Source organism: Festucalex cinctus, chromosome 17 (genome assembly GCF_051991245.1).
Source record: "Festucalex cinctus isolate MCC-2025b chromosome 17, RoL_Fcin_1.0, whole genome shotgun sequence".
In the NCBI taxonomy this organism is placed as follows: domain Eukaryota; kingdom Metazoa; phylum Chordata; class Actinopteri; order Syngnathiformes; family Syngnathidae; genus Festucalex; species Festucalex cinctus.
The window spans coordinates 7,703,523-7,723,425 of NC_135427.1; the positions used below are offsets into that span (position 1 = coordinate 7,703,523).

At 40.0% G+C, this 19,903-nt stretch overlaps 1 protein-coding gene across 6 annotated transcripts in view; it reads left to right on the plus strand.

The window, feature by feature from the left end:
• The window catches only part of bahcc1b (BAH domain and coiled-coil containing 1b), a 111,234-nt gene that overhangs the window by 86,411 nt on the left and 4,920 nt on the right, over nt 1–19,903 (plus strand). For all 6 annotated transcript variants that reach the window (XM_077503775.1, XM_077503779.1, XM_077503776.1 and 3 more), the window contains 12 exons: nt 40–876; nt 5,108–5,274; nt 6,657–6,793; nt 6,935–7,039; nt 10,970–11,042; nt 11,976–12,162; nt 12,249–12,410; nt 14,660–14,815; nt 14,887–15,128; nt 19,190–19,361; nt 19,502–19,619; nt 19,704–19,779. In XM_077503775.1, coding sequence (XP_077359901.1) covers nt 40–876; nt 5,108–5,274; nt 6,657–6,793; nt 6,935–7,039; nt 10,970–11,042; nt 11,976–12,162; nt 12,249–12,410; nt 14,660–14,815; nt 14,887–15,128; nt 19,190–19,361; nt 19,502–19,619; nt 19,704–19,779 — 2,432 coding nt within the window. The remainder of the gene's footprint in view (nt 1–39; nt 877–5,107; nt 5,275–6,656; nt 6,794–6,934; nt 7,040–10,969; nt 11,043–11,975; nt 12,163–12,248; nt 12,411–14,659; nt 14,816–14,886; nt 15,129–19,189; nt 19,362–19,501; nt 19,620–19,703; nt 19,780–19,903) is intronic.

The following is a 19,903-nucleotide window of genomic DNA, read 5'->3' on the forward strand; positions in this document are numbered from 1 at the left end:
ATGTGCTAGTTTGTCCTTTTTTGTCTTGTTTTCCACCAGACTTGCCACCCGTTTACGCCTTCCCTCCGCTCTCCATGGGCTTCAAGGCCGGGCCCTCGCCGCCCGAAGCCCGCTTGGCTGAGCAAGCCTCGCAGGAAGCGCAGCCGGCGGAGCCTGACGTAAAGTCTCTCCGGCCTCTTCCCCTTCCCCACATCCCGCCTCTCACTAAAGATGAGACCAGGATGGAAGAGGAGGAGGAGGAGGAGGAAGAGGAGAGAGGCTGTGAAGTGGTGGAATCCCGCAGCGGGGCCACAGAAGAAAAGGCGGAGGCAAGTCAAGGGGATGGATGCTCTGTTCCGGAGCATGAAAAGACCGCTTCGTGCCCTTCCCCGTCTTCTGTCCCGGATCCAAGCAGCCCTGCCACGGCCTCAAACGAAACCCTTAAGCAAGCTGAGATATCCAAAGACGATGAGGTTGACGAGGAATGCGCAAAAGAAGAGAAAATGGAGTGCGAGCCGACAGACCCCGGAGAGCCCGCGCGAGAGCGAAAAGAGGACGCAGACGAGACGAAGCAACACGAAGAATCGGTCATGGAAGAAGAAAAGATTGAAAGGAGTCCGGAAGATGTGGAAGCATCCCTCTCACCTCCTCCATCCTCGGACGGGCCTCCACCTCCCTCTGTGAGCGCGGCTGGCCAGCAGCAAGGCGCCTACATGTGGAGCCTGGAGCTCCTGATTGCGGCCGCCCTGTGCGCCACCCGGGATGCCTTACGGGCGGCCGCACCCGCAGCACGGCCTCCGAGCCCTCCGTTCCACCACGGCATGGAGATCCTGGGGGAACTGGCTGAGCTGGAGATTCAGCAGAGGGGTCTGGAGAGCAAAGAGAACCAAGATGAAGGTGATGAAATCCATCTTAATTAAGTTAATGACTGAAAATAATATTAAAAAGAAATGTTTTTTTTTTGTTTTTTGTTTTTTTACATACATGGTCATCATTAAGCACAACTTACATGAAGTAAGAAGAAAAAATAAATTTACCGAGTCCTACCCACTTACAGACAAACAAACAAACAAACAAACAAACTTGCTCCATTTATTTGTATTAGTCTAAACTTCAGCGCTGTATGGTGACAGCAAACTCAAACTCACTTACCAATAAGCAGCAGTTTGATAATAGTGAAAATTTCATAAAAAAATAAAATAAAAAAATAAGGCTTCAAGATGTTTACTGGCAAGCAAAACAAAAAGAAATACACACTGTATATTCAAACTAACCAAACTAGCTTAATGCTAGCACATGATCACATGCTAACAGTTAGCATTGAAAGTCGCCATTTTAAAACTCATATTCTCAACTCAACTCTTCATACAACATGAAGAATGACAATTTTATTTTTTTATATATTATTATTATTATTATTTTATTTTATTTTATTTTTTTTAGATCTTTTTTTATTGGGTTTTTGGTCATTCTTTGTGTGTGTAATAAAATAAAAAGTACCGGTAAATTAAAATAAAAATAAAAATAAACATGCAATGTTTTGTTTTAAAATTGTGACTTAAATCTTACATAAATTAAATTACCAGTAGGACTTTATCTAAAAAAATAAAATAAAATAAAACAAAATAAAAATACGATATTACAGCAACTTGCTGAGTACTCATAACTCACTCAATTCTTGATTAAGAACAGATTGGTTATTAGACACCTTTTTAATTAACGTGACTATGATTTAGGCCGTGATGGCGGCACGGTAGTGGAGTGGTTAGCACGTCCGCCTCACAGTTCTGAGGACTCCGGTTCGAGTCCAGGCTCCGGCCTTCCTGGGTGGAGTTTGCATGTTATCCCCGTGCCCGCGTGGGTCTTCTCCGGGTACTCCGGTCTCCTCCCACATTCCAAAGACATGCATGGCAGGTTAATTGGGCGCTCCGAATTGTCCCTAGGTGTGCTTGTGTGCGTGGATGGTTGTTCGTCTCTGTGTGCCCTGCTGGCAACCAGTCCAGGATGTCCCCCCTACTGCCCAAAGCCAGCTGAGATAGGCGCCAGCACCCCCCGCGACCCTTGTGAGGAATAAGCGGTCAAGAAAATGGATGGATGGATGATTTAGGCCGAATTCAAATGGCTGAATTTATTTTGGGAAAAAAAAATGTTGCATAATTATTTGTGTCATCTCTTGAGTCACACCTAACAAGAAATTGGTTGAGAATTTGGGAGAGTTGATCAATCTATAGCTATTTGAAAGTCCATTGATTGATGATCGAGCAGCCCTGTCCCAAGATGGCCGACCCGTGTTTACGTTTCTTCCCATTGTCGCACAGCGCAGTCGAGCCATCTAGTGTTTGTGCGTTAATTCTTCTTTGTTTGTGTCTACAGGACAGAATTACACAGTGCTGCCTCCCAGAGGCCAACGCACAAACTGTTAATGCTTTACATTCTATTTAGTGACTTTAAAGTGCTATTTTTCCTTCTGAGTTTTTCTTTTACGTCAATCGACCATTGTTTTTACTTGAATCATATTGTTTTAAAGTAACGTGCCGTTACTTGAGTACAATTTGTGGCTACTCTACTCAGATCTGGAAACCCGCACACATACATAGAAAAGACGCACACACGCGAATGTCCCCCCAGGCTCTGACGTCTTGCTTTGCTAATTAGACCCTTTTCCTTTTAAACACTTCTCCTGTAAGCGCTCCTATTTTCCTCTTGTCCCTCTGAGAGAAAGTGTTTTTATTTATGCCAGCGCATGTGCGCGTGCGTGTGTGTCGGGGTGTGTGTGTGTGTGTGTGTGTGTATAAACTGTTAAGTAATCCCAGATGAATCCCCGCTCTCTTCCATCAGACTCTGTGTCTCCCCACTAGGCTGCTTCCCGCCTCTACGCTTCACTTTTTTTTTTTTTTTTAACTCACCATCTTTTTTTATTATTATTATTATTAAACCATTGTAATCTTGTCCGTAATTCCCACGTCTTGTTGACAGAATTAATACGTGTAAAAATCAAAAGTCACTCTCGTACATATGTGTTACTGATACAGAGAGTGCACATTGTTTACATGTACGCACACAATAGGTGTGAAATCAATAATTCTTGTCAGGGCTTGCAAAACGTTCGCCAAATCACAACGCGTTTATTTGAAAAAACCCGCTCTGGCTTCCCTGCATGCGTGGAATGTTATTAATATTGCTGATGGCAATTTTTTTGTCACGGCAACTGTGTTTGGGAGATGAAAGCGATTGCGGGCAGATGCATTCACACTGCTTCTTGGTGCGGAAGAATATCGCAGGCGCTCGCTGCAGATCGCAATTACAGATAGCGGCGGAATCAAGATACCTTCTCCTCTGTATAAATTAGCGCCGCTTCTTTTATTTGACTGGAGCTTTTGTATCAGGAAGGTTTTTCTCTTCCTTCTTATTTCATTTTTTTGTAAAAATTCTACTCATTAGCACATTCATTGCCAGACCAGCAAAAAATCCATCATTTGACGTCTTTTTCCGTCAATGGCAGTGAATGAGTTAAGTGCTCTTATGATAAGTAGACAATTGTTTTTGCTTTTATTAACTCATTCACTCGCCGCCATTTTCACAGAAGCACTCCCGTTCGATCCCGGCTGTTTTACTGAATTTTGACTGATTTTGCAAGGCCCACAGAATATTGTGTTCAATTGCTTTATAAGCATGGAACCTACCAAAAGAAATATTAAAGTCTCTTCTTTCATCAGGAAAAAAAAGTATGTTTCTATCTGTTTCCGTTTTGCAGCAATTAGCATTGGAAGAGAGCGAGGTTTCATCAGTTTTCACAAATTATTTAAAATTGTAAGTAATTGAGCTTTTTTTTTTAGATGGCCCTGGTTGATCGCCTTTGCTCTGCTGCCACCTGCTGGGCGTTTGTGTAATAACTGCCATTTCTGCAACCGTTCTTTGCAGTTGAGAGGCTGCATCAAAGCCTTCTGTATGCTCTAGCATAAAAAAACAAAACAAAAAAAAACCCTATAAATACGTCTTTGGGACACTTAAAACATAAAAAAACGTATTTACACGTTATTGGGAGCAAATGAGTTAAGAGACTGTAGTTCATGAATTAATTAGTAGGATTTTATTCCCTGCAAAGTGAATTCAGTTTTTTTTTCAAAATACATACGGAAAATGTTGAGATGTAGTGTTCCTGTTTTAGTTTAAAATTGGCACCCAGTGAGACACTTCCACTGCATAAGAACTCACTACTCATTTGAAGTAGATCGATATTAATTGCTAGTGCAATTATCACCCTGTTTTATTTTAAGATGAACTTTTTCATAAACAGTAATACAATTTTTTCAATATCAAGTTGAGATTAAATTAAAAAAAAAAAAAAAAAACTTGAACCAAGTGAAATACACTTAGACAAACACTACCTGGTAAAAATAAATATCTTAAACTAAAAACAGCCGTATTTTTGAGAACACTTAAGAAGGCTTTCTGCTTGTGTGCAAAACAATAAATATATACAGTGTATATTTTTTAACATTGGCTTCATTGTAGGCATTATTAGCTTCGTTTTGACTGTACTGCATCTCCCTCGTAGAAGAGGCCGTGATGCTCCACTCTCGTCTCCTCCAAAGGCGAAATTGGCTTCTGTCCATGTCCATAATGAGGAGATGTGGGAGAATAAATAGATAGCTCAATAAACACTTTACCTCTTATTGCTTCCCCTCCCTCACGTCTGCCTCTCTCCTCTTCCTCTTCCTTTCTCGTGCAGTTCGCGCGTCTGCGCAGCTCAGCGAAACTACTGTACGCGCGTATGTTTCATTCGTGTTAGGTGTGTGTGGACAGTCTCATGAATATTCTGTTTCATCTGCTGGCGCTGTGACAATGACAAAGCTAATGACATTGACAGATGTAGCGATTGCTCTCTACATCCCCCCCCCACCGACGCCAGCGTGCGCGAGCGTGTTGTTTGTGTGCGCGATTAGGCAGGAGCAGCGGTATACATCAAATAAACTACACAGCTAATATCATAAACATCTCCACTCTTCAAGGCACGGCGACGGCGCTAGCAAAAAAATAAATCAGCTCGCCGCGCGCAACATGTTGCGCAACGCCGTCGTGTCGCTGAAGCTATCCACCATGTCATTTTTGCTATCCACCTCCGCAGGTGAGCACATGCTGACCTTCGACCTGCGCAGTCTGGCAACGCTGGCGGCCGCCCGGGCCTTGGAGATGGGGGGAGGGGATCCTCACGGCGCAGCCGAGGAACGCTGTCAAATTAGGGAGAGGTTGAATTTGCGCAGGAAGTGCAACTGGACGCCTCGCCACGAGCCGGTGAGGTTTTGCCTGGATGTGTTTTGGGTTCAGGTCTGGGGTACGAATTTTGACTTATGAGTACGTTGCGTGTAAATAATACACTGTAAATATTGAGGTTTACCCAAACTTTCTTTTTTGGTTGCCACATAAAATAAATTGACAGATTAAGTCATAAAGCCACAGATTTGTCTGTATTATTATAATTTTATTTATTTATTTATTTTATTCTATTCTACATTTATTGAACATATAAACACATAAACATAGACAAGTAGCAGAAAAGAAAATAAAAAAATAAAAAAAACATTCAGTCAATTAACTCATTCACTCCCAGGCGTTTTCACTGTTTTATTGTTTTTTGACTGATTTTGCAATGCCCACAGGGTATTGTGTTCTATTGCTAAAAAAAAAACGTGGAACCTACCAAAAGAAGGGTTAGTCTCTTCTTTCATCAGGAAAAAAAAAAGGTATTTTTTTTTTTTTTTTATCTGTTTCTGTTTTGCAGCAATTAGCATTAGAATATAGCAAAGTTTCATCATTATTCACAAACCTGTTGAGAACACTGGGAAAAAGAGCTTGTTGCAACATGAACCGTGCTGCTCTCTTATACTCTGTGGTCACCTGCTGGTCATTGCTTTAAGCGAACTTTTCAGGTCTGAAACTGCATCAAACCCTTCTGTATGCTCTAGTATAAAAAAAAAAAATATATATATATATAAATACGTTTTTGGGAGAGAACGAGTTAATAACAATTTACATGTTCAAAGAGAGTAGGAAGAAGTTGCAAACTTATCTAGTCCTACCCCTTATTCTTTGCATCTTTTAACTTATTTCATGAATAATACAATAGGTTACATTTCAATAAAAGAAAATGTGTAATCCTGCTCATATGACGTATGTACATAAAATCTATTTATATTTATATACATACTTAATTTTTCAGAATTACTGAATTTTGTTTACACCACATTTGGTAGAATTTAGCAAGTCAGAGTTGATTAAATTAATTAAATGACCAACTCTTTTATTTTAATTCATGGTTCATTTCCCTTTAGTTTAGTGTAAGCCTAACCTATAGGACCAAAAAAATAAATTTGATATTGTTTGATTTAATACAGAATTTCTTTCCTGCATTTATTAAAAAAAAAATTCAATTAAATTAGTTACAATTAATAAATTCATTACCAAATTAAAACAATGTACGTTTATAATAATTATTATTTAAATAATTAAATTTAAGTAATTAAAAAATACAACTTTGGAAAAAATAATCTCATATTAAATTGGAATTATAATATGTTAGAGTTCAGCCCTGCTCTTCGCAATACCGTCCGTCTTTTGAGCTCTGTTTGCGTTCAGCATTCAAATTCCCTTGCTTTGTGTGCATGCGTGTGTATCAGGTGTGTCCGGTGAAGGGCTCCATGGAGACGATGGGAGGGGAGGAGCTGTCCATGCGTGTCCAGCTGGCTGAGATACAGCGCCGCTACAAAGAGAAACAGAGAGAATTGGCCAAGCTTCAGAGGAAACACGACCACCAGTAAGCACGCACACACATTCGCACACCTTTTCAACATCCGCGATGCCCCCCCCAAAGTACCTGAACACAGTTTGACCTGCAGCCAGCACAAGTTCCCTCTGTAGTTGTCCCGCTCTCATCTTTTCCCCTTCCTCTCCGCAGGAAAGAGGAGACGTCTCGCAGCCCTGCCCGCAGGGGGCCCGGACGGCCCCGCAAGCGCAAGTCCACCCCCGGCACGCCGGCTCCAGACGCCTCCAAAAGACTCAGGTGAGGTCCCGCCACGCGGCGCCCCGCACAATCAAGCCTGATTGGCGAGCTGGGGCCTCATTTGGCCTGATTTGTGTTTGTGTTGTTTTTTTTGTGTTTTTTTTTGGTGAAAGGCGCGCTTGATTTGTCAAGAAGTTCTACTTCTTCAAATGAATTGATTTCAACGCTCCTATAGCTGATGATTTGCTTGATTGGGCGCTGGAAGGAGACGCTTGCGCACATACAAACGTGCGCGCACATGCTGAGAAGTTGCAGTGTTCCCCTGCGATAAATAGTGCACTTCGTCACTCTGGCGCCAAAGCACTCATTTTAAATCATCTTTGCACTACAGGTTTGCGGCGCTAACCGCCAAAAATGTAGCAATCCGGGAGCACCTAATTCACTGAACACGCGCAGATGGGGAAATCCGTCACTCAGGGCGCTGCCAACCAGATTGCGCCCCGGTGCGCCGGTGGTATTCGATATACACCATCTAATTCACTAACGCCAGCGCTAATAGCCACACAGAGTTTGCGTGATGCAAATAACATACATGGAAGGCTGGTGTAAACTTGGCGCTTCCTCGATCCCGGCATCTTGACAGCAGTGCATGGTGGTATGGAGATGGTGGGGCGGGGGGGACTTTTTCTATGTTTTTTTTTTATTATTTTTTTTAATGATGTAATCCAGGCTGATCAGCATTTTATGATCATTTTTACGTGCCAGATGCATACTGTATGCTTACATCAACCTCTGAAAATATATTTTTAATAAATGATTGCGACAATAATTTGTAATTTATGAATGAATGTCGTCGTCGTCGTCGTCCTCTCTGCTCTGTACAGCTTAACTCTTTGACCGCCAAAAACGTTTCATAACAATGAGTAAAATCACAATGTATGCCGCCATAAATGTTAAATGGCGTCTACTAAGGTTTTTTTTTTTGTTTTTTGTTTTTTTTGTTTTGTTTTTTTTTAAATCAATGGGAATTGCAGCTTCTAAGTGCAGCGCTGCCTGGTCAATGGGTTGTGGAATCAAAAACAGCCACTAACGATGGCCAGCAGATGGCAGCATTGTATCTCTTTTCAATTGGCTGCCAGTACTGTATATGGAATTAGAATGAAACGTGACAGAATCTGACGGAATCGGATGAAATCGAGCGTTTTCAAGAATGACATGAATGAACAGAGCCTATAAACTATAACTATAAAAAAGGAAGCAAAATTTAATAATAATTAAAAATTATTATTTAATAAAATAATTTAAAATATTTGTAATAATATTATTATTTAATACTAATAATTACAAAATATTGTTTAATAATAATACCATAATAATAATAATAATAATAATAATAATAATTTATTTTAAATAAAAACTATATAGTATTCAATATTGCAACATTTTTCACAGAGGATAAAGAATATATGCACGTATCGATGCTAGCCGTTAGCTTGTCAATAGCGTCTTGCGTTATTTCTTAGCATTAAGCTAAGCTTAAAGGATATCAAACGGGAGTTTACTTAAAAAAAAATAAAATAAATTGAAGAGGAGTCCTGATGAAGGCGACGATTCCCCTTCATTAATCACCATTAATCACTTTTAATCATATCTATCACTCGCATTGATTATGTCCTGCTTCCCAGTGAAGCATTAGCATGCATTAATATAGCCGAGCAAAGTCCTGATGTACAGTTATTACAGTGATAAACGACTCGACGCCAGCCGCGCCCACTGCAGCACACCGCCACGCATTCATACGCGTTACGCGAGCTACAAACACAACCTCAGTATTCCGGCGCGCTCAATGATGAATGTGTTTTCTCATGCCGCCCCACCTCTGCTGGCATGTGCCCCCCTCGCCTAGATAAAATGATTAGAGAAACTCAAGGTTTGTCACGGTTACCATTATTAGAAACGCTAATGGGAATGCCAATGAAAGGCTTTACTCACACATGCCTATGCGATCCTTACACACGCTCACTCTCAAGCGGAGTTTGTTTAATTGCTAACGCTGGCTGCTACGTGCCTGAACAGCGTTTCTTTTGTTATTAATAAGCGATTTGTTTACACTTTCCTCTTGTTTGGGAGCGTTGGAAGCGCAGTGATGATGAAGAGACGGAAGGAAGGAGCTTCTGACGGGAAAAATGCCGACAAAATGAGATATTCACTCTTCATTTATGTCACTGAAATAACACATTAGCTCAAAATAAATGTATTGTGTTATAATCAATAATTATGCGAAGACACTCTTTTCAAGTAAAAAGGGATGAGAGAACAATGGGCACAACTGCTGTTTGTGTAAGTATTTACATTTTCAAATAAAAACTTGTTGTTTTGGTCTAGTTCAGACTGTACCGTACGTTGAAAACGGTGGTTCTCAAAATGGAGTCTGAGGGGCAGTTAAATAATTAGCAATAATTTATAATGTCGAATTTTATTTATTTATTTATTTATTTATAAACCAACCATGCTAGCCAATTACTCACCCATACTTTAGCTATAGGCCAATTAACTCATTCACTCGCAGCCATTTTCACTGAAGCAACCTCCTTCCCTACCGGCTGTTTTACTGGATTTTGACTGATTTTACGACCAAAATAAAGATTAGAGTCTCTTCTTTCATCAGGAAATTAAGTACATTTGTATCTGTTTCCGTTTTGCAGCGATAAGCATTAGAATATAGCTAAAACACTGTCAAGAAGAGCTTGTTGCAACATGGCTATGGCCGATCTCTTATACTCTGCTGCCACCTGCTGGCCGTTTTTTGTAATAACTACGATTGCTTTAACTCTTCCTGTCAATAGCTGCATCAAAGCCTTCGGTATGCTCTTGCATAAAAAAAAAAAAAAAAAAAGTAAATACGTTTTTGGCAGTGAAGGACAAAGTATTAAAAAACGTATTTACACGTTTTTGGGTTTGAATGAAACGCTTTGATATAGTTTGAGCATTTTTAATATTTTCACATACCTCAGGTCAAAAATGTCTGCTATATTGATAAATGTCTGCTTTTGCAACATGTGATGTGGGGCACCATGTCTGTCATTGTTCAACATTATAGGCTCCTTTCTTGACACACAGAAAAAAATGTATGTCATGTTGTCTTTTTCTTAGCAGGAATTAAAGTCACAAGTTGTTTTTGTTTTTTAAATTGTCACTGATGACAATTTATGGCTGATTTTGTTTGTTCGGAAGATGGTAAATATTGAATTTGTTTATGTTCCTTCCTGTTAACATGATCATGAATATTAGGCTACGATGTTCTAAGCTAAATCATCCCCATAGCATATAATTGACAAAAATGTCTCCTCTCTACGGTTGCCAGGTGAAGCTCAATTTGACAGGTAGCCGCGTCTCCCTTTAAGTCCCGCGTGTCATCGTTCCGCTTCACGCCAAAAGTTGTTGCTGAGGGCCGAGGTCAAGCTTTCCAAACGCTCGTGTGCTGCGGCATAAAAATTTCTCATAACTCGATGCTGAGGGCCAACGCTCGCCTCTGTGGGAATATAAGATTCCCATGCCTCAGACACCAGCTGCTAACGTGTGTGCGTGAAAGCGCCGGCGTACAATGAAGGAAGGACACAGCGAGAGAGGCGGGGGGGGCGGAGGCACCGCGGTGTAGTGTTCAATAGATGTTAGTGTTTATTGATCGAGCCCCGAAGCTCCGGTCAACGGACAGACTCCCTGGAGACTGCTTCATCTCGCCTGTTCCAACCATCCTCCTCACACACACACATCATCATCATCATCATCATCATCATCATCATCATCACCCTTTTTATGTGGTCGAATATTTTGCCTCATCGAAGTTATGAGACAGGGTCGATTGAGGGGAACTGAAGAGTGGATAACGTAACAATGACGGGAATGAAGGCTGTACATACGCAACTTTTTTTTTTTTTTTTTTTAATGACACCTTTTCTCTTTTATATTCCCTCTGATGTGTTTTTCCAGGGCTGGTGTTAATTTACAGGATGAAGAAAGAGTCAGGAAGAAGCATGACTTCAGCAGCCTCAGCGCCGCACGGGTCAGTCCCACAGACACAGACGTCCACTTTCTGCTGCCACCTTTTCGATTAGTGGAAGGATATTCGTCAACTAAACATGGCAATTACCTCAGAAATGGTCTGTTAATGCGGCGAGAAAGTGTCGCGCAGGCAAAATATGATATATGATTATAGCAATCCCCAGACACGATGCAAATAGGCCACCTGAGAGCATTTTATCTCATTTGGTCCCAATAACGTGTAAATACGTTTTTGTTTTGTTTTTTATGTTTTGTGTCCCAAAGACGTTTTTTTTTGTTTTTTTATTTTTAAGTATATTAACTCATTTGCTCCCAATAACGTGTAAATACGTTTTTTTTTATGTTTTAAGTGTCCCAAAGACGTATTTATACGTTTTTTATGCTAGAGCATACAGAAGGCTTTGATGCAGCCTCTCAACTGCAAAGAACGGTTGCAGAAATGGTAGTTGTTACACAAACGGGCAGCAGGTGTCAGCAGAGCAACGGAGATCAACCATGGCCATCTAGAAAAAAAAGCTAAATTACTTGGAATTTTAAATAGATTTGTGAAAACTGATGAAACTTAGCTCTCTTCTAAGGGTAATTTCTGAAAAATGGAAACAGATAGAAACATACTTTTTTTTTCCTGATGAAAGAAGAGACTTTAATCTTTTTTGATAGGTTCCATGCTTTTATAGCAATAGAACACAATATTCTGTGGGCCTTGCAAAATCAGTCAAAATTCAGTAAAACAGCCGGGAGCGAACAGGATTGCTTCTGTGAAAATGGCTGGGAGTGAATGAGTTATTGATCCAATGAATGTAGTTTACAAAAAATAAATAAATAAAACTAATAATAATAATAATAATAATAATAATAAACAAAAAAATAAAACCTAACGATAATAATAAAAAAAATCATAATATTGTAAGTTTTCCGACGTGCCCCTTCACAGTTGAAAGCAGGCTGCAAGCACCGAGGTCGGCCCAGCGCCCTGAGTTCCAGACTGGCCAGACGGGTAAGCCAGCTGAAGCAGAAGGCCGCGGCCCAGCGTGCCGCACCCTCAGCGGCCGCGCTGCATTGCCGAGCGGCCGCCGGAGCGGAAGAGGGGCCAAAGAGTCACTGTGGTCACGGGGGAGCAGGTGCGCGCCGTGTGGACTTGATCTGCAAGAAGCCAAATTGTAATTTTCTACCAGAGGATCTAACTTGCCGCTGCTGTTTGATCAAGACTCGCAACAGGAATGGGAGGCCAGTCAGACGGTCAAGAGAAAACGGGGTCGGAAACCGAAGGCGATGATGAGCCCCGACTCAAACCGAACACCGAGTTCAAATCGTGCCTCTGAGAAGCAGGAAGTCAGGGAACGGAGTGACAGTGAGAGTTCGGGACATGGTGAGTATAACATATTTGCGCAAATTAACTCATTCATGAAAGAACTGTTTTGTAGGGCTCATAAACAGCTGAAAGTACATTGCTGACCGTGTTTCTCTTTGCCTCCGTCAAGAGTGTGAAAATGAGACTTAAAAACGGGACTAAAACGGACGCTGTGATGTAACCATTTTTTATTGCCTAAGGTTTTATGTAAAGACCGGATTTTCTGGTTCATAATAAGCTGAATGTGCATTGGGAACTGTCACTACTTGCAGCCCCATCATATAACGATCATGGCTAAAATGAGACTTAAAAATGAGACTAAAACAGACACTTTGAAGTAACCATTTTTTAGTACCTGTAGTCTTATGTAACTAGTTGTTTGTCTGATTCATAAACAGCTGAAAGTGCATTGGTCGCTGTGACTCTCCTTGCCAAATTATTGGGATCATTATGGCTAAAATGAGACTAAAAATGAGACTAAAACAGGCGCTTGAAGTACACATTTTTTAGTACCTATAGTTCTAGTTCGGCACTGTTGTTTTATTTAAGGAGTTTATTATCTAAACAGCTGAAAGTACATTGGTCGCTCATTGCCCCATTATGGAACCATCCTGGCTAAAATGAGACTAAAAATGAGACTAAAACTTTTTGAAGTAGCGATTAAAAATGAGACTAAAATAGATGCTTTGATGTAACCATTTTTTTTTTAGTACAAATAGTTTCATGTAAATTGTTGATTATCTGTTTCATTAACACCTGAAAGTACATTTCTCTCTCCTTAGCCCATCATTGTTAAAATGCGACTAAAAAAGAGAGCAAAATGGACGTTTTGAAGTAGCCGTTTTCTTAGCACAAATGTGTTTATTTGAAGAGTTGATTTGGATTAAAGCTAGCCAGACACTGTGGAATTTCATCCCGAGTGCGTGTCGGTGTGCGAGAGCGGGCTATTCTTTGCCACATGGCTCATCCGTGAGCAAAACGTCTCCCGTCATTAATGGCCTCTTCTCACTTCTCGTCTCTTCTGTCACGGCGCTAAAACCGTTAACGACTTGCCGCAGGCATGCGCCGCCGCTCCCCCTTGTAACTCCCCCCCCCCCGACACTGTACAGTAACACGATCTCGCTCTGGCCCTGTTCAGAATGTCGCACCCATGTCGTCGTCGCTAAACTTCACCCCTGCGGCTTAGAGAGGATTCCCTCCTCCCGTGAACCGAGGACAAATGCATCTTTTTTTTTTCCCCCCTCACTGTATTACTATGCAAGATGCAAAACTTCAGAGAAGAAAGTGGTTGACCTTGTGACCTTTTGATGACACTGACATATAGTGTCTGAGCGAGTGCTGACAACGGCGGCGTAAGTGACAAGTGTGTCAGGGACGTGTCGACATTCGACACAAACCTCGCAGTCGGTGACGCACAGCTGCCAATAACGATCAGATGCGAGCGCGCCGGCGTGTAAATCAAGGTCGGCGTATGTGAACGTGCGCGCAAGTCCAAATTGGCTTCCCTACAAGAACCTGGTAACTGTTACGATACACTTTAATACCGTCACTCGTCTGTTGGCTCTCTTTTGATTGGCTGTGCCTAATGTTGTGGACTTCCTAATATGGAAGTTTTTCAACGCGTGCGTCGACGCTAAAGGAATATTGAAAGTCGGTTGTCAATACATTCTGTCAAGCAAGTCCCCGGACGTAGTTAACTCATTTGCTCCCAATAACGTATAAATACGTTTTTTTATGTTCTAAGTGTCCCAAAGACGTATTTATACGTTTTTTTGTTTTGTTTTGGGTTTTTTTATGCTAGAGCATACAGAAGGCTTTGATGCAGCCTCTCAACTGCAAAGAACGGTTGCAGAAATGGTAGTTATTACACAAACGGCCAGCAGGTGGCAGCAAAGCAAAGGAGATCAACCAGAGCCATGTAGAAAAAAGCTCAATTACTTACTATTTTGAATAGATTTGTGAAAACTGATGAAACTTAGCTGTCTTCTAAAGCTAATTGCTGCAAAACGGAAACAGATAGAGACATACTTTTTTTTCCTGATGAAAGAAGAGACTTTAATCTTTCTTTTGATAGGTTCCATGCTTTTATAGCTATAGAACACAATATTCTGTGGGCCTTGCAAAATCAGTCAAAATCCAGTAAAACAGCCGGGAGCGAACGGGATTGCGAAATGTGAAAATGGCGGCGAGTGAATGAGTTAATAATGTTTGCATTCAGATCATTCAAACCTGATGTGACCGATCCTATTGATGTTGCTCTTCCGCAGAGGATGAGGACGACTGCAGCTGCAACAGTGATGAGGGAACCAATGACATCAGGATTAGCTCATCCTCCAAAGAAGCGCCTGTAAACTCCACCGGCGCTTTGTCGTCAAGGCTCCACGCGAACCAGAAAAACAGTACGAAGAAACCTGGACCTCCAGGTCAGATTTTAATGCACGTTTGTCACCGAGAATATTATCGATGAATCAACATCTCTCGTTGATCCACTCAGGACACACGGCCATCCCGCCGGGGCAGATGAAGGCCCACAGGAAGCAGTGCCTTGCCAACTGCAAAGGTCAACGTCTAGGTCACCACGGGTCGAGAAGAGCTTCTCTTCCCAACTGGGCGCCCTCTTCAGCGGTCTGCAGTTTTGGGGATGGCCGAGGGAACCATGCAGCTCTGGTAGAAGATAACAGGAATTGCAAGGAAGCGATGAGGAGAGACTCGGCAGTGCACAATCATCTGGCAAAGGTGAGGCTGCTATAATCTGCTCCTAACTCAAATAATAATTCGGAACGCACGATAATATCGGTGGCCGATAATTATCGGCAATTATCGACCAATTTGACGTCAAACAGATAAACCAGATAATAGAGAAAGCTGCCAATAATTATCGACAATTTGATTTCATACAGATAAAGCAGATAATAAAGAAATCCAGCAATAATTATAGACATGCCACGTTGGTCCATCTGTTGTGGTTGTAGCAAACAATTATCAGTTTGCTTATCAGTTATCGACATCGGCACTTCTAAATTATTGGTTTATCGGTATCGGTTGAAAATAGCATTATTGTGCATCCCTAATAATAATGCTCAATTTTGATTGCCACTGTCAAAGAGCTACTATGTCATAAGTTTTCATTTAGCTATAGAATTGGTCAATAAATCCAATTGTTTATTTTGTATTCATTTATGTCACAAAACAATCAGTTCAAGTTATTGTAAATACAAAATAAAAATACAACAATATTCTATTTGACATTTTTTAAATACTTTTACCGTAAATATTTATTTAATTCATGACAAATCTTACAATAATTTTTTTATTAAAATACTAAAATTTGCATTTATTAGCCATATTATTCATTCATTTATAATTCGATAAATTATAAATAATACAATTAAAATATTCTTATTAAGAATATTTTATATTATATAATTTTAATTTTTCTTCAAATTAGTTAATTGGATTGTATTTAACATTTTTTATTTGAGCCTAACTTTTTTAATTGGTTGTATTAAATAATTGGTTCATTAATTATAATTAAAATTAATTCTTAATTATGAGTAATTACAATTCCAAATATTTTTATTAGTAAACAATTACAAGTAGTTTTTATAATTAAAATAACCTATTTTACTTTTTTTTTGTTATTGAATAACCTCTCTTTGCAAATCTTAAAGGCCAAAAGTTTTCCCCACCCACATTACTACATAACACAACTGTAAAACTTTTTTTTTTTTTTTTTAAAGTGCCTCTTTTGGCAGCTGTACCTTTGTGTATTGTGCCATGCATTCTCTTGATGACGCATTCAGGAAAAGAAATGTTCTCGGTGATTAGTAGTGTTGTGGAAAGTAGACATTTGACGTCCGTTTTGAGTTGTCAACAAAGGCTTATTTTTTGCAATAAAATGCATGAGCAAGAATTCTAAATTGTAGTTAATCTCCCGATCACAGTCCAGGTGAGAGTAAAGATGAATTTCACTGTATGAAAACAAGGGCCGAGAATAAGAAAAGTGCGGAGAGGAAGAAAAAAACTTACACACCCTGACAGGAAACCTGTCCAATCTCCCAATAACTCCTCCACTTCTTTTAATGCTTGACTCACCATAACAGCATGTCCAAAAAGCACATAATAGATAATCTTTTTGAGCATAACCTGGACCGCGCCCATGTAACGCACACTCGCACACGTACACGCTATCAGCGCGGCGTGGGAAGATAATCACCCATGGCCTCTGGTGACGAAACGTCTGTCAACCGTCAAGAAATATACGCTCTTATGCGGAAAATTCTCCACAAACGCCCCCTCCTGTACATTTAGCGTGGTGTGGAAAGACTAAATGCAAGCAGAAACCTGTTGGACAAGGTGACTTTTCATCGTCAGTCATCAGTTGTCTTTGGAGAGGGACGAGCCTAAACCTGTCTGATGGTGTCTGAGGTGTGGGTTACTGAAGATGAGAACAGTATATTAACTTTCTGTGTAAGCATGCGGTCCAAAGTACTGCTGTTGGATGCACTAGAAACAGGACAATGACACGTACAAAGCCAAACTAACCTGAGCCTGGAATTTTACTAAAACATTGACAAGGATTTGCTGGTATGCGATGATTTTATGGGGCCACGGAGGTCCGGCACGGAGGTTTGAATACGTTAGAAGCACAATTGTTGATTCGGCGAGTACAGTCACTCGCGGCATCTATTCACTTGATTTTGTTACACAACAAGTAGGGATGCACGATAATATCGGTGGCCGATAATTATCGGCAATTATCGACCTATTTGACGTCAAACAGATAAACCAGATAATAGAGAAATCCACCGATAATTATCGGCAATTATCAACCAATTTGGTGTCATACAGATGAACCAGATAATCAAGAAATTTGCCGATAATTATCGGCAATTATCAACCAATTTGACATCATACAGATAAAACACATAATAAAGAAATTCGCAGAAAATTATCTACAATTATCGACCAATTTGATTTCATACAGATAAACCAGATAATAAAGAAATTTGCTGAAAATTATCGGCAATTATCAACCAATTTGGTGTCATACAGATGAACCAGATAAAGAAATTTGCCGATAATTATCGGCAATTATCAACCAATTTGGTGTCATACAGATGAACCAGATAAAGAAATTTGCCGAAAATTATCGGCAATTATCAACCAATTTGACATCATACAGATAAACCAGATAATAAAGAAATTCGCAGAAAATTATCGACAATTATCGACCAATTTGATTTCATACAGATAAACCAGATAATAAAGAAATTTGCCGAAAATTATTGGCAATTATCAACCAATTTGGTGTCATACAGATAAACCAGATAATAAAGAAATTTGCTGAAAATTATTGGCAATTATCAACCAATTTTGAATCATACAGATAAAAAAGATAATAAAGAAATTCGCAGAAAATTATCTACAATTATCGACCAATTTGTTTTCATACAGATAAACCAGATAATAAAGAAATTTGCTGAAAATTATCGGCAATTATCAACCAATTTGGTGTCATACAGATGAACCAGATAATAAAGAAATTTGCCGATAATTATCGGCAATTATCAACCAATTTGGTGTCATACAGATGAACCAGATAAAGAAATTTGCCGAAAATTATCGGCAATTATCAACCAATTTGGTGTCATACAGATGAACCAGATAAAGAAATTTGCCGAAAATGATCGGCAATTATCAACCAATTTGACATCATACAGATTAACCAGATAATAAAGAAATTCGCAGAAAATTATCGACAATTATCGACCAATTTGATTTCATACAGATAAACCAGATAATAAAGAAATTTGCCGAAAATTATTGGCAATTATCAACCAATTTGGTGTCATACAGATAAACCAGATAATAAAGAAATTTGCTGAAAATTATTGGCAATTATCAACCAATTTTGAATCATACAGATAAAAAAGATAATAAAGAAATTCGCAGAAAATTATCGACAATTATCGACCAATTTGATTTCATAAAGATAAACCAGATAAAGAAATTTGCCGAAAATGATTGGCAATCATCAATTTGGTGTCATACAGATGAACCAGATAAAAAAATTTGCCGATAATTATCGGCAATTATCAACCAATTTGACATCATACAGATAAAACAGATAATAAAGAAATTCCCAGAAAATTATCGACCAATTTGATTTCATACAGATAAACCAGATAATAAAGAAATTTGCCGAAAATTATCGACAATTATCAACCAATTTGGTCTCTCCATGCACTCACTTATGGCTGACAACGAGGCACTCTAAAGCTGCCATGCGAGCTTAAAAAAAATCTGACTTCAGAAAGTTTGCCGCACAAACATTGGCTACCAAATCTTCGTAATGCAATACAAGCGGCGCACCCTGAAAACTAATGAAAGCTTAAATTATAGATGGCATTTGCCTCCAAATTTGCAAGTGAATCCTATTATTAATCATAGCAATCCACACACACGGTACACAACTTTCCACCCAGGGGCTATGAGCATTATACGGCTAACATGGGACCAATCCGACTTGATGCTTTGTAAGTGCTTTGAAGCGATGCTATGACATCATTTCCTGCATCATTGCTTTACTGCCCACAATCAAAAGTAATAGCCGAGCCTCCCTAAATGAACGCCGCATTTTGCTCTTTATATTGGAAGTCCTTTAGGAGGTGGCACTGCCATTAAGAACAATAAACGTGCGTAGGAGAAGGAAGAAAAAAATAGATGTGAATATTTTTCCCAACATTTACTCAAGTAAACCGATGAGTTACGTCAAATGTTATTTTCAACTCCAGGCGCAGGGTCACGCCGTCAGCCGACTCCTGCAGAGTTTCACCGCCGACGACGGCTTTCGCCTGGATGAAGAGAGCAGCTTCTCTGAGGGCGAGGAAGAGGAGGAAGATGAGGAAGAGGGGAGCACACAGACGACGGTGCACCTTCCTCCCAAAATGCCTTGCAAAATACCCGGTAGGCCCAACAGTGACAGATAATTACAGCTTTTCAAGAGCCGTGCCAATGACCTCATGTTGTAATTATCCACCTTACCACTCAAATGATATAAATTTTTCACAGTATATGTCTCATTCCATTCATGTTGTGCTCATCAGCCCTGCCCAACTGTGTGCTCAGTAAAGAGATGCTCGTAGACGGTCTGAAGATTTTGATATCTAAGGAAGATGAGTTGCTCTACGCTGCCCTTGTCCAAACGCTCGACCTACCGGATATGTAAGTTCAGTTGACGCAGTTCTTTTGCATTCGCACATTGAGAAAGGTTGTACCGTCACATATTTATATATTTTTGTTCCCTAGATTTAGTGTTGTCATAGAAGGGGAGCGCGGGAATCGCCCCCGGATCTATTCGCTGGAGCAAATCCTACAAGAGGCTGTGAGTTTCAGTCATGTGATCCCATAAAAGCAGAGTACAAAATTATGACGTGCTATTTCTCCTCATTAAAACAACATTTGTGTTGTTTTTTTGAAGGGGAGGGCTCAAACGGATTAATGGCACC